Below are 15,843 nucleotides of genomic sequence, written 5' to 3'. Positions count from 1 at the left end.
TCAGTTTCAGCAAGCAGGGTTGTGTCATCCGCATAATGCAGGTTGTTGATATATCGTCCACCAATCTTGACCCCATATTTCTCCTCATAGAGCCCAGCCTCCCGGATGATCTGTTCTGCATACAGGTTGAAAAGGTATGGAGACAGGACACACCCCTGGTGGATTAGCAAACTAATATAAAGTAAAAATTTAAAAAAAAGGTACAGTTCTAGTGATGACGTCTAGGAAGGCAGAAGAACAAGGATCCGACCTAGTCTGGGGCATCAGGGAAGGATTCCTTTGGACTGAGATGTGATGGATGAGCAGGAGGTAGAGAGCTGTCGGTAAAGGGTTGTGCTGTCAACCCAAAGGCAGGTGCCTCAAAGCTGGCTAGAAGACAGGCAACTTCCTCCTTAATGATTTATGGCCTCTGCAAACCCACTGTAGGTCAGCTATGAGCTGATTTTAAAAAAAAATTAAAATTTTATTTTATTAATTTTAATTAACATTTACAGAGATTTTGGATTTTCATTCATTCATTGTTGCACTTTTTTCTTTACCCCCCCCTCCTACCAGTTTGCTCCTCTCTTTGAAAAGCAAAAGATAAACTTCTTCATTGGTATATAATCCCCTCACCCCTGCCCCTGCCCACCCTGTTCCAAAAGCACTCCACTATGCAACCTTAATTCTGGAGTCCTGTGATAATCATAATATGCTATCTTATATCACTTTTAAACTGTTCTCTCCCTCATCTGTTTCAATTTAGTATACATAATCTATCCAGTTTTTCTCAGTCTTACCCCAAACCTGATGTCAGTCACTTTCTACAACAGTGACACCATGCAGTATTTTCCTTTTGTGACTGAGATATTTCACTCAGCATAATGTCCTCGAGAGTCACCAATTTTGAATAATATTGCATGAGTTCCTTGCTTTTCAATGCAGCATAGTATTCCATTGTGTGAATATACCACAGCTTCTCTATCCATTCGTTTGTTGATGGGCACTTAGGTTGTTTCCAACTCCTTGCTATTGTGAACAAAGCCGCGATAAACATGGGTGTGCATATATCTGCTTGGATGTCAGTTATGAGTCGATTCTGACTCACAATCATATAACAACAGCAACAAAACTATCATTACTAATTTTGATAGAAATAAAAAAGGGTCCCTAATACTGAGAGGATGCCTGTCTTTTCTGCCTGGGCACATAGGTAGCATGCAGACTGAGTTTCTGTGTGGTTCAAATGGTTCATCAGTCAACCATCAGTAAAAAGGCTGTCATTTCAAACCCACACAGTGGACCTTGGGAGACAAGGGCTGGTGACCTGCTTCTGAAAGGTCACAGCTTTGCAAACCCCTGGGGCAGTTCCAGCCTGCATGTCCCTGTGCACACACACACAGAGGGTCACTATGAGTCAAGATCAAGGCAAGTGCAACCAGAGCAGGTTCTAGGCTGGAATCTGCCACCTAGACCATACGAAGGGAGCTCTGGTGGCCACGTGGCAAGCTCTGCTGCAATCCCAAAGTCATCTTTGAATCTCTGCTGCTCTGTGGGAGAAGAAGAGGCAATCTCCTCCCACGTGAGTTACAGCTTCTAATATCTCAAGAGCGAGTCAGCTATGTTTTAGTTCTGACTCGATGGGACATGACAGCAGCAGCAGCAGCAATAATAACAATATATGAGAATAATCTAGCTTCTGATATTCGACCTATCACCTGAAGTCAGTCTCTAATTTTATAATTTGTATGATATTTTTATAGTCTACTCTTTAGGTCTGGTTTAACCCTCTCCAGGATAAATCTGTTTGTTTTCTTAGTAGTCCATGGTACACTTAACACTCTTTTCCAAAGCGCGCTGCTCCTTGGAGGCAAGGATTCTGAGGCTCAGTCTAACATATTTTGGACATGTTGTCAGGAGGGACTGGTCCTTGGAGAAGGACATCATGCTTGGGAGGGTGGAGGGACAGCGCAGGAGAGGAAGGCCCTCTATGAGATGGACTGATTCAGTGACTGGGGTAATCGGGATGGGAGTGTTGGAAACAGTGCAATTGGCACAGGACAGAACAGAGTTTAGGGCTGTTGTACATAGGGTCGCTGTGAGTCACACAACAACAACAACAACTCTTTAGGTCATAGTTGGTGATGGTGTTGTTGAGTTGGTACCAATTTAGAGGGACTCCTCCATTGGGTTTCTGAGGCTGGAAACTTTACTGTCGGGGGGTGGGGGAACCCATCATTTCCCACTGAGCTGCTTGTGGATTCCAACCACTTGAGACAAAGGAAGTTCTGTGCGCAGAATGGCTCCTCTGAATCAAGAAGTAATAATAAAGCTTTCTGATGAGCCTGTTTGATACAATTATCTGTGCTTTTAGAAAAAAAAAAGTATGAATTACTGTCTCTAAAAGGCAAGGCAGGAAGCGGAGGCAGAGTTTCTGAATTGCCAGCGCCGGGGGTAAGGTGAGCACTTGTGAAGACAGAGGCTTCAGGAGACAACCATTTGACTGGTGCCCACTGAGGCTGCCCACCTCTCTGCGCTGTGACCGGGGCCACAGAGGAAACAGGGATGAGTTTAGATCCAAAGGACAGTCACGTCTGCACCCGTGTACCCTGCACTTGAAAGCGAGTGCATCTGAGCTGGCCTTTGTCAGGCTCAGGGCAGCTCCAAGGTCAGCCTACTAGACCAGGAAGCGTCTGTGTGTATCCTGCATATCACACGTTACCCGGAGACACAAAAGCCATTTTGTGGTGCAGCTTTAGTTTCTTCATCCTCAGCGTGACTTACAAAGCCAGGATGTATCAGCGCATCAGCCTAGAACTCTGCCCCCCAAGCGACGTCTGAGGAGGCCTCTTCTGCTTCCTGTCGCCCTCCACACTCTGTCGCTGTGCGAATGGCTGCGCTATTCAAGGATGTGCGAAGCTATCATCTCGGAGGAGCGCCGATTCCTGTCCTTGACTCACTTTTTCTTTCTTCTCTTTTCTCTTTCTCTTCGTCGTTCTCAGCACCAGCCAGACCTTTCCTGCGTAACTCTACTCTTTTATTCCTGAAACACTCAGCATGCTATTCAGAGAAAATGTGTTTCTAACGGAGGGGACACACCTAGAGGCCTCAGCAACTGTGTTCCTGGAAAAAATTCAAATCCAGAGAGCACTGGTGTCCTTCACTCGCGGCAATGACAAAAGGCAGTAGTCCCTTTCTCTTTATTTCCTTTTGAGGGTCTCACAGAGGTGGTTCAGATAATGAGCAAAATGACTATCTGAACGTGTGCCTTGATAGGTTTAGAAAACTGACTGTTAAAAAAAAAAGACTATGGTGCACACTGAAGAAAAAGGCAGGCTTGACATGGGCAGTAGTAACAAAAATCCGTACACCTGACATCTGTTACAGAGCCAGGCGAGAGATGCCCATCTTCGCATTACTAGAATTTGACTACTCCTTCGTTGCTGTTGTGTACCATTGAGTTGGCACTGACCCACAGCTGACCCTCCAGTGGGTTTTCAGAAGCAGTAAATGACACAGGAGGAGACTGTCTATCTTTCTCCCATGGAGCAGCTGGTAGGTAAGAACCACATGGCTTCAGGTTGGGAGTACAGCTCTTTACTAGACCAGAAGGGCTGAACAGTGACTAGAATAATGAATATTCATTAGAAAACAAATTAAGGGGATAATGACAGTTGTTGATGGCCTTTGAGTCGACTCATAGCAACCCTATGAACAAAAGGCCTGAAGGCCCTCTACAAATATTGACATTTATCAAAGTTCATAGAGTTTCTACAGGCACGCTGTTTAGGAAGTGGATGCCACTGGAGATATTTCTACAGGTGATTTCCTCCTGTGTCACTGACAACCTCTACAACCTGCTAGAGGGTCAGCTATGGGTGAGTTGTGACTTGAGAGCAATGCGTTTTGAGTATGATAATATACCACTGCCCCAAGGGGTCCCGGCAGAACATCAGTTAAGCCGCAGCTGCTAACTGCTAGGTGGCAGTTGGAACTCACTCAGCTGTGGCCTGCTGCACTGGGGAGCTGCACTCGTAACTCCAAGGCTGTGCCTCAGTGTTGGTTCAAATCTACCACCGGCACTGAGAGGAGGGTGCCCTCCTCTCATGTAATTCATGGTCTCAAAAACCCACTGAAGGTTGGCCATCAATTCGTTCTGACTCGATGGCAATGAGTTGAGTGGTTCTATAGAAAGTAGACCCTTATCAGACATGTCATTACCAAATACATTTTCCCAGTCTGTGGCGTCCCTTTTTACCCTGTTGGAGAAGATTTTGGAAGTGCATAGGGATTTGATTCTTAGAAGGTCCCATTCATCTATTTGATCCTCTCCTGGTTGTAGATTTTTCAGGATGCTTGGAAGACTGTTGATGTTGTAGATGAATGGAAATTCAAAATCTCTACAAATTTTCATTAAAATGAATAATAATAATGAAAGAAAGCAGACCCATGGCACTGATTCTGTAAAGGTTACTACATGAATAATCTGTGGGGCAGTTCTGTTCTGTTCTGTTAGAGCCCATGGAGTTGCTTTGAGTAAAAAAAAATAAACTTGGACTTGGTACACAACGAGAACACCATCAGAGCCTAACTCTCTACTTCCCAAGTCTCCGGATTTACATCCTTGTGCTGAGTGACAGAGATGCTCTTTAGAATGGTAACAACACTCAATACCAATACTTCATCTGACCAATTTCCAGCATCTTCACATTTTCACTTCTTCCGCCTCCTCTGACAGAAGAGAACTCTTGAGTCTCAGACAGGTTAAGTGGTTCCGCCACGACGAGTCAGTCAGTCAATTCCTGAGCCAGGAGCAAGGAGGGGATCTTTTTATCCCTATCCCTTCTTTGGGGCAGCATGACATTTCTCAATGGCATCTGTGTGAGACCAAACATTACAAGGAACAGAACAACAACTTGACAACTTGAATCTTTTTCTCAGGTAATTTGTGGTTCAAATGCCTCAGAAACTCAAACCATTTTTCTTCTTAAACTACTTATTATCAAAATGTTGCATCAAAAGAGAGACTCACATTTTTCTGGTCTAAACATCATCCAGAGGTACCACAATATGCAAGTACATTAAGCTTCCTGGAAAAGCATATGTAATAATAAGTCAACACAATGCACGAACACAGAAACATAGCCTCAAATTACACTTCACGGAGTACCGTGAGAGTGAAAACAAAAGTTTCACTGCAGCAAAACAACAAAGAGAAGCTGAAGATTCAAACAAGGCTGCCTTCTCGGTGGTGGCAGTAACTATACATCTTGGGAGTGCGGTAGCTACATTTCTTACTTATTCAGTGTTGTCAATTTCATTTCCCTTTCCTCTAACAATGACTAAAAGACATCTATATGGCCATAGAATACTCCTTGGGTTTTCTGTAATCATGTTTGCCCATTTCACAGAGCTGTCTCATGAGAGACATCAATCTGTGGGTAATCATTGCTCAGGAGAACAAAGATGGGGCCAGGAACTATGGGATAGTTTTAGGAGAACAGTCCCTGACAGTGGCTTTCACAGAATAGCCATCCTGTTCGGGTTGCTTACTTTCCTCAGCTTGCTGCATCCACAGGGCTTAGTTTGGGATTATCAGGACACTACTTCAATCTGCAACATGCTACAAATGTCCAAGCATGGCTGAGTTTCCTAAGGAGTTAGAAGTCTGAATGGATTCTGAGACTAGAGACAGACCTGTTTATTGTGGGCTGGAAAATGGCAGTGGTGGGGTCTTTGGCAAATATTTATCATGAAACAGCAATATTCGAATGACCACGTTAGGGTCTACAGAGGACATCAGATGAATGAGACCTAGTGTTTGTCTTTAAAGTGCAATCCTGTAGAACAGAAGCATATGTGTGTTTACCATGATTACTGGCAAAGATCATGAAATAACTGAGAAAGCTTATGAAATAACTTCTGTGCTTGAATGAATTCAGTCTTCATAGGAGAGTTTTGTGACACTCAGCTTTTACAAACTTGGAAGAGGTGGGAAGATAGTCCATAGAGAACAACTAAACTGCTGTTGTTGTTTATGTGCCATTGAGTTGACCACTCATAGTGCCTACTTGGATTAAATTATGTAGAAAACACCTTTGGATTCTTACTGGGATGGTAACATGATTCTATAACTTGCATTCTATTTCTGATTGACTCATTAAAATGGAATTACAGAACATCTTGGAGTATAATAGAAATTGTTCTGCAATTTTGATGCCAATGGATAGATCACCACAGCGACAGAGGTGCAGCAAAGAGAAGGACGGAGATGTTTAGGCAAGAAAAAGAAGTGATAGTTGACAAGAAAGTAACAGCAATGGATGTGTGGGTCAAGAGGAGGGAAAGGAATATTGTGGAGATAGAACATTTAACACAGCAATAAGCTGACCTTAAGAGGCAGAAGAAAAGAACGAGTCAATCAAATGAATCAGTCAAAAATGGAAGTGTTGCTAGCCCAAACAAAGAAATCATTTATTCATCCATCAGATATTTACCACGCATTTTACTTTGTGCCAAGTACCTTGCTAGGAGCTAAAAAAGGTACAGGAAGTCGTGCAGTGAAATGATGAGTTTTATTTTATATAGATAGAATTTAAAGTTACAGCAAGGATATTCAACATATCAACTGTAACAGAGATCCAGAAAACAGAGTTTACCAAAAAAAGTGAGTTATAATGGAAGCTATGGAAGGTGACATGATTACTGACACAGAAAGGTTCTCAGAAAGAAGGGATCTTTTTCAGGATGATAGTGGGAAGGACATACTTATGTGTCAAGAGGAGCAGGAACTACTGGTAAAGATGGTTAAAGGACCAGGAGGTGAGGCTGGAGAGTGCTGCTCCGGGTGGACGAACAGCACGTTAAGAACGTGGGACGTGGGCTGGTCCATGGTATCAACTCTTTTAAAAAATGTATTTCATTTTATATTAGGTTTCATACAAAATTCTTATACACCATGTTGCTCTCTCTCTCTCTCTCATCTTTATCTATCTATCTATCTGTCTATCTATCTATCTATCTATCTATCATCTATCTAATATAGGTATACAGATGAAGATAGACACATAGATATAGATATATATAGTGTTTCACACATTGTGTTTCATTTCACATTCCCATAAATATTTTAATAAAATTAGTCACCATTGATCCACGTCCATTGTTACCCCACTTTTCAGGACCCCACAGGATCTTTCCTAATTTCCTCAACCTCTCACTCTGCCCACAAAACTCACCTTTTGAAAGAGATAAAGAAAGTGAAGCCTAAGAATAGGTTTAATATTCCTACTTTACCAAAATTACTACATTTACTACAAACGCATATAGACAATTTTAGGCTTAGAGATTTAGGCAGGCCATTTCAAGGAAGTCTATTAGGAGAAGAAGAGCCAGAAGCCAGATGGAGAACACCATAAGGGAAGTTTGGTTCAGAAGATAAAGAGAATATACCTTGACCAAGTAAAATACTGGGGAGAAAATGAGTTCTGAGCTACTACTTTTTTTTTAAATACTATTTTAAGTGGTTGCATGTAAGCAGTTACTACAACTTATGAAAGAGATGTTATGCCATTTTTTAAAGATGGAGAAGCTGACGTTTGACCAATGTCAAACGTTGAGTGAGTACTGTTTGGACCTCTGTGTTCTGCCTTAGACTCACTTGAATCTCATGCTGTGTTGTGAGCCTTGTTGAAGCTCAGTGAAGTTTGTAGGAAGCAAGGAAGGAGTGCAAAGAGGGAGAAGGAATGACTCAAGTATTGTCAACACTTACGAGGGCTACTTCCTGGACAGGAGGAGCCCTCACAATTTGGAGACAGGGAGGGAGAGTGGTAGGGACATATTTCTAGACCCAGGAGTACATGATTATGGGGTAGTCTAGCTCTGAGGATTTTTTTATTCTGTTTTGGTAAAGGAGAAGTGGGATCACTGATGGAAAGTATTAGAGACAGGGCTTGAATAAAGGGGATGCTGGTGCTGTGGTCCGCAGACAGCTTTGCTAGCTCAAAGGGGGTGCATCTTTAGGGTTTCAAATACACCAGGAGCTCCACAGGAGAAGGATGGACAATTTCCTTTTGTGCAAATTACAGTCTCAGAAACCAAGTGGAGGGTCAATTATAGTTTCAGTTGGTTCTGACTCAATGAGTTGAGTTGTTCCTGAAGTGGAGACTATGGGAAGGTCTTGCAGAGAGGAAACATAAATCTTATGGTCTTTTTTTTTTTCCTTTTCGTAAATCAATGTAGAGTTTATTCAACAGCAGAAAAGCAAGGATCATTAGATATAAACAAACCTAACGAAGTCTCCCCAGGCATACACATGCATTAAAATACAAACACATATTGACACTTAAGCTGTGCAGAACCCATTAGGAGGTAACACAAACTAAAAGGCTGTTTCAAATCTCACAGACTTTCTATCCCACCTCTCTCTCTCAAGTGGCTTTAATGGCAGAAAGAAACCTTTAGTGCAGCCCACCTAAATTGACAGCATATTGATGTACATTTTTTTTCTTTGTGGGATTTTTTTCCCCCTTTCCCCGAGAAGTGTTTGCTATTTGAAATTGGTTACTAGGTGATAATGGCAAAACATATTTTTTTCTCTCTCTCTTCCCAAGTCAACCCTCTGAAAGTCACCATGCGTTTGCAAGTGAAAATACCTGTTGCCATGCACGTGAGAGGCACAGAATGCAAAGCTGTAATGGAGCAGGGTCGGGTCGATGACAGCACCGTTTTCTGAATGTTCCATCAGTTCTGTAAGGTAGCAGAGATGTCTGTGACAGCCCCTCACGCCGTAACGTGCACAGTACTCATCTAACACAAAGACTTGGCCAGGGCTAAACCAACCCTGCAAAAGGAAATACAAAGAAAGAAAGAAAGATTTCTTGGTGTATTAAGATTTGATTCTCATAGGCACTCTGAGGCAGTGTAAAATAAACAGCAGCCGCATGTACAGTCTTTGGACCTTCATTAGTGGTGTGCCATGCTTTCTTAAGAGGAGTGACTTTCATGTTGGAGCTTTGGTGACTTAATGTGAAGGAGTTGCACTGCCAACTCAAAGGAACATGGTTCAAATCCACCAACACTCCACAGAATGATGAGCAACCTCCTCCCTTGCAATTTATCATCTCTGAAAACCTGCTATGAGTTGGCTCCGCCTCAGTGGTACAACAGCAACTTTCAGGCTTGGGACACTTGACAAGCTAATAATCACTCTTTGCTACAGAGTTGGAACTGACTCAAAGAAGATCCTCCACTTGGTTTCTACAGACGTAACTAACAGGGGAGGAGATTGTGTATCTTTCTTCCAAGGAGCTACTTATGGATTCAACCTGCCAGACAGACTCTGCCTTTGAGCTAGCAGGACAACTCCACAGGGATTACAGCACCAAATCTCCCCTTCTAACACTTCCTAGTTTTGCTATATTGACACAGTAAGGTCTGGGCAACATATTATTTATTCTCTTCTGTCCTGACTCATCTGCAGTATCTAAATTGTCAATTACAAACAGTAATATGACATTTAAACAAAACTTTAATCTCAATCTCCCTGTGAATCAACTATATAAGGAGAAAAGTGAAGCAGACACTCTGAAATTGCCTCCTAACCAAAAGCATTTTATAAAATATATAGAAAACTTTTTCAAGTTCAGTGGTTGTATGAATGCTTGGGCCCTTAAATCCCTGGGATATTTGTTCCCCCCATTTTATTTTTCTTTGATCAGTATGACAATACCTCATGAAAGGAGACACATTTGGGTGCATGCTCGAATCTGGTGCAGCCTGGTTGGATAGGTAGAACTAAGCTGGAAATTGGGTCCATATATTATGTGGATTTACAGAGGTTAATATAAAATAAAGAGAAAGAAAGGAGAATGGAGAACTATAAGAAGGGGCAGGGTAATCCTATAAGTTGACATCTAAGGTCACCTTGTCTTCAACCCTTTCTAATCATACCTGTTCTGCTCCCTTCTCTACACAGTTGAGGACCGACTGTTGTGCTCTTTTAGACTGTATTTATATTATTCATGAAGACAACCACAAAGTCTTCCTGAATAATACAAATAGAACAACTTTAAACAGCAACTCCTGATAAGTTAGCAACTCTGGGAGAATTGTCTTTTGCTGATACTCGCTCTGGGCATGCTTGTCCATGGGAAGTTATCACAGGGCTTTAGTATGCCAAGCCGGACCTGGATGAGCTTCCTACACAGACTTTCACAGAGTAACATGTACTTAGAGTCTACAAAGGAATGGGCAGACGCTAGTGTGATCATAGCACTGCATTATTTCATGTGTTCCTCTTTTCTAAAATATCTCAGATGGCTTCGGGGCACACCCTGCCCCAAATCACATTTTAAATAAAACCCAATTTTATTGTTGGGAGCAACCACGTTGCATAGCCAAGACACTGAAATGATAGAAAAAGGTCACCTTCAATCTACAAGATGTTCTAAGGAATTACTTTGAGACAATATACCTTTGCAAAGATGCCCATAATTCACAAATTATAACATTTAATCTCTGTATTTTAAGATTGTGAGAAGTCCTCTGCAAAAGTAACTATAGGTTTTTTCTGAGTATTGGTCACAGATTTGTTAAATAACAGTTTAGGTATAGCTTGATTATTTTCTCTATTTTTTTTTTTCTCTTTTAAACCCTAAGTCCATGATCTTCTGAGGGCTCCACAGAACCAGAGCTTGCCTCTGTCACTCCCAGGGTTTACTGCCACTGAGTGAATTCGCACTCAGGGCAATCCCATGTGTGGGTCAGGGGAGAACTGTGCCCCGTGAGTTTTCAGTGGCTTATTTTTTAGAAGCAGGTATTTCATGGTGCTTCTGGTGGAATCAAACCAGTGATCTTTCAGGCTAGAAACCACGTGTGTGAACTGCACCATCCAGGGGCTCTCTACTAAGGCCCTACCACATCATCTACCCTGCCCACCTTTCCTCTTGTCCATTAGGATGCCTTTCTAGGACCAAACGAGAGAAGTGTAAGGTATCAACATCTAGTGAGTGGAATTTAAACCTTGAAATGAATGAGTGTATGAAACACAATGTGACTGGAAGATTGTATAAAACACAAAGTATATGAACAGAACATAATGTAAAGGAATTACTGTATGAAAACCAATAAAAATATTAAAACAAATTTGTCTAGAGTTTTCCAGGTGCTAGTAAATCCTAATACATTAAATCCTAACAAAGATGTCTTTTTCTTCCCCAAAGCTTTTTTGGTTTCTCCTGGGCAGAGTGCTAAGTCACAGCCTGGTGTCTCCTTTTGCCGATGTGCATGTTTACTGAGTGGCATAGCGGTGACCTTTAGTGGGAGCATTTTCAACGAAGCCACTGATTGCAATCATTTATGCTGAACTCCAAATCCAATTATGAAATGGATCAGCACTAGCGTGCCATTTCATAGCAAGAATCTCTCGCTTTTAAAAATCTTTTATTCTGATCCTTTTTTGGGAGTGAGGTGGGAGGGGGCACTAGATAAGACTTGTACTCACCAAACAAGAATAGGAATCATTTAGTCTGTGATCCAAAGTCTGTCTCTGGAGTATTCGAAAAAGAAAGGCGTGGTCCAGCTTGCCGGGATTAGCAGAAATAAACTCATCCATCCCATGTTTCTGGAAACGATCTGCGTCTGTACAAGTCAAGAGAAGTGCACACACATTGATTCGCCTGAGTTAGTAATGAACAAAGAAAGCTCTGGTGGCTTAGTGGAAAGGAGGTGCACTGTCAACCTAAAGGCATTCGGTTCAAAACTACCAGCTGCTCCTTGGGGAAAAATGGGCAATCTCTTCCCGTGCAATTTAGTGCCTCTGAAAACCCGCAGATGGGCCAGCTACGAGTGCACTCTAACTTGACGGTAAACAACATTAAGTAATCCACAAATACAGTTTGAGTAGTACACAATTTCTATCTCTGATGTTCACACAGCCAATCTTCCATTTATACTTACTTGGTATAAGCATATAAATGGCATATTTTTGAAGCCTAGATAAAGATGATAGGACATAAATTACTTGGAAAAAAATTCCATTTTCCTTCCGGGCTACTTTTAATGTACATCACAGGAATGTACTTATTTTCCAATCTTATGGAAGGCTAATGCATTTTACATGTATATTTATTGAAAGGCTTGACTGGAAAAGGACCCAGGTCTATTCATAGGCACAAAAAATAAAATAGCAATGGTGGCTAGAAGCCTGCTTTCCAAATGGCAAACCAGGGCAGAAATGAGCACACAAGATTCAGCTGGATCATTTCCAGTCTTCTTTTTGTGAGGAGCTTTTAATGGGACCAACCTTAATGTAGAAATGGCAATGAATGCTCTCAAGCTTCAAGTTTAAGGACAAGAAAAAAGCAGCATCATGTTTGTGCAAATATGCAGACAAAGCCCAACGTCCCAAATGGCACTTCAATCAAAGGCCCAAAGTTATTGTTCTTTCAAGATTGGCTCTTTCCACGCCTGTGGACCCTGCGGGTTTATCAAAAGGCAAGCTTTTATGATTGCTTTCATTAATGGCATGTTTTGTCAAAGTCTTCAATGTGAGTTATTATTAAGTATAGCTAGAAAAAGCCAGACACCGCCCAAAGAGGGTTGGGGTGTTACAACATTAGCTGCTAGAAACATAGCCCATATTGGGGCAAGCCATCAGTTAGCAAGAGAAAAGTGGGTTGAATTTTTATTACTGCTTGAAATTAAATGATAGCAAATAAAATCTGGTCATTGCAAGAGAAGAATTCTAAATGTAGTTTTAAAAACCTGTATTGTACAATCTTAAAATCGCAAAGGGAAGGAGGCAGGTTTATTGATTAAACTCAATTATAGAATCAGGCTCATAATAAAACTCAATATTGATCTGTGGACATGATGCTAACATAATCAGTCACATTTAGGTATTTAGCCCCAGATCATATTGATCCATGTCAAGTTTAACTTTCAGCCATATTTGTAGATGGAAGAACTATATAATTCAAGCTGAAGGGTCTTCAGAATCACATTTTTGTAAAAAAAAGATAAACTAAGTCATAGCACATCAATGGCAGATATCAAAAGGCAACAAGCAAGCAAGTTAGTTCATTGATGAGATAAAGGGTGAGATTATGATCCATGGAAAAAAGCCGCCTATGAGGTCCTTTACATTTAATAATTATCTACTTGAATGATTAAACATATTACATGTGGGAAATGAAAATTAATTGGCTGAACATAAAACTAAACTGCTTTTCCTGAGCTGAGAAATGAGACATTCTGGCTTCTCTTATATTTCATTCTTTTGTCTGACAGTCTTCTAAAATGAAGTAAAACATATGATAATATGAAATCATCTCAGATAAGCAGGTGAAAGAGTAATGAAAAATACATGGTATGTTTATTATAAACCCCAAAATTATTTTGTATTCTAAATAATTTATTTCAGAGTCCTCATGCCTGTATTTTTCCTTACTGAGAAAAATCCTTCCAATATCGCCTTTCTGAAACTAAATTACTACTTTTCAAAAACATCTGCTGAATTTGATTCATTATTTCTCTTACCAGAAAAGGTCATAAGAAGAAGTTAAAAGTAACGCCTACTAATCACTTATCTGTTGAAGACAGGATAAATAATACATTTCAGAAGGAAAAAAATTTCAAGATTCTCTCTGCACAGTGTTTGCAGAAGTAATTTTTGTTAAGTAACATAGTTACATTTTAACAATAAAATACATGGGTAAATACATAAGCCTATCGTTTACTTTTATATTTATAAAAGATGAATTTTCTCTCTCTCTCCCTCCCTCCCTCCCTATCTACCTACTTACCTACCTATCTCCAAATCATTGTTTTTTCCATGGTGCAAGCTTTTCCAAATTACATATTGGTGGTCAATTAACTTTTCTAACTACTGCCAATCACAAAAAGATGCCACAACACACAGTTCTACAGTGACACTGAGAAAAAAAGCAACATTCACTAAACAGTTGATTTAAAAAAATTTGAAAGGCAACACAAAATAAGTTGGTGAGCAGGCACTGCAAATCTAAACCGATGTTCTAAAACAGAATATGTATCAATAATTCACTGAAAATCCAAAAAACTTTGTAAGCTTGCACTCAAATGACAATAGAGATTTTGAAAAATAAAGAATCTTCACCTTCTATGAACAAACAACTATATAAACAGAAAATGCTTGCAACCTCCCTGAAGTTCAGACCCTAGGGGAGAGAAATGCATTTGCAGCAATGGAGTGTTCTATTTGGAAACTGAGACCCTAATATCCCTTCCTCTCCTTTTCCAGGTCAGGTAAGCACAATGCAAAAAGTTGTATGCAAATGTTCTTCACCAGGTGCCAGTAAGTCATTAATTTCCATGAATTGATGAAGAACACAAGTGAAATCCCAGAAGCCAACAGTCTTGGTATTTCTGTATCAGAAATCATCGATTTCAATATTCTCTTATAAATGAAAAATGGGCAATCAGGTATCATTAAAATATTTTCTTATTTTCATAAAAGCATATCTTCACATCTCTTTCTGCCATAATATATCTACATCTTCTTTTTAGGGGATACAGACTGAATGGATCAAATAGAAAACACATTTTAAATCAATTACATAATTGAACCCAAGGATTGGAGAACTGCCTTAAAATCAGGCTACGCAGAGCCCCTTCAATTAATGCTTATTGTAACACAAAATTAGTCTTAAACACTAGTTTAAATGAAAAATATTTCACTGCACTAATCAAAGCCTCAGTATAAAGGAAAATTTCAGCCCTGCTTGTCTCCTGAAATAGGATGGAAATGATCAAAACAAACCAACAAGATAGGTGCTTAAACAATGCTCTGCAAAACTGTCATAAATTGTGATGATTAACCTGTGGACTAACTACAGATGTGGGGCATGGTAATTGAGCATACTGGAAGAGTTTCTATGGCAACAGTTGGATACAGGCTCCAGCATCTTATGTGGCATCGTCACCAGGTGTGGTAACGGCGGATGGAATAAAACTCAAACTGATAAACAGCACTATTTGCCTACAGATTGAAGAAGTTACAGAGACTTTATTCAAAAGGAACTTGAGAATTTAAATTTTCCAATAGGGGATGGGGCACGGGAAGGCAAGAGGGAGGAAGAAGGAGATTGGCGCTGTCAATTTAGACAGTTAACCCTCACTTGAAAACCACTACAAGGGAAAGCCCCGTGCTGACCATTAGCAATCCAGAAGGCAATTTAGCAGAAGGGAGGCTGCTGAGCGGGCAGAGGCTACGGCCAGGCCTCTGCGCTCAGAAATCCAAGGTCCTGGAAGTGTCCAAGTCAAGAGTTCAGATAGGAAATGAGAAACACTGAGCTTGGTCGGAGGGTTACTTCTTGCTTTGTAACTAATCCCAATGAGTTTGCTTTCCTGTTGTTGCTATATAAGGCTCAAGAATACAAATATATCTACATATCTATTTGGATATAGTGATATATATATATGGTATAGATACAGTTGTACATAGGGTCCTATGAGTCGCAAGCGACTCGATGGCACATAACAACAACAACAACGATACAGAGATATAGAGATATATAGAGATTATATATATATATATATATATATATATATATATAGAGAGAGAGAGAGAGAGAGAGAGAGAGAGAGATGGTTGGATATATATTTAATATATGTATATGGAGACACCTGTTTATTTATCTATCTATAGTGGCATCCCCTATGTATCTATCTAATTCATTGAAATTGTTGATGGTTTCAATCTTTTCCCCATCTTCCTGATGTTGCCTATAAGTCCAATGGTGAGAAATTTTGTTTTCTTGATGTTGAGATGTAATCTGTCTTGACCGTTGTATTCTTTGATCTTCTGCAGCAAGTGCTTCAAGT

General features: G+C 40.4%; 1 protein-coding gene across 2 annotated transcripts in view; it reads right to left on the bottom strand.

The window, feature by feature from the left end:
* CADPS2 (Ca++-dependent secretion activator 2) overlaps positions 1–15,843 on the bottom strand; it is a 637,557-nt gene that overhangs the window by 177,844 nt on the left and 443,870 nt on the right. For both annotated transcript variants that reach the window (XM_006901794.1, XM_006901793.1), the window contains 2 exons: positions 11,483–11,619; positions 8,634–8,821 (listed from right to left, as the gene is read on the bottom strand). In XM_006901794.1, the coding sequence (XP_006901856.1) occupies positions 8,634–8,821; positions 11,483–11,619 (325 nt within the window). The remainder of the gene's footprint in view (positions 1–8,633; positions 8,822–11,482; positions 11,620–15,843) is intronic.

This window comes from Elephantulus edwardii, unplaced genomic scaffold, assembly GCF_000299155.1.
Source record: "Elephantulus edwardii isolate Elephantulus edwardi_28Jun2011 unplaced genomic scaffold, EleEdw1.0 scaffold00345, whole genome shotgun sequence".
NCBI classification, from domain to species: Eukaryota; Metazoa; Chordata; class Mammalia; order Macroscelidea; family Macroscelididae; genus Elephantulus; species Elephantulus edwardii.
The sequence above is the reverse complement of the archived record's forward strand: the minus strand, read 5'-3'. Positions and strand labels throughout refer to the sequence as shown.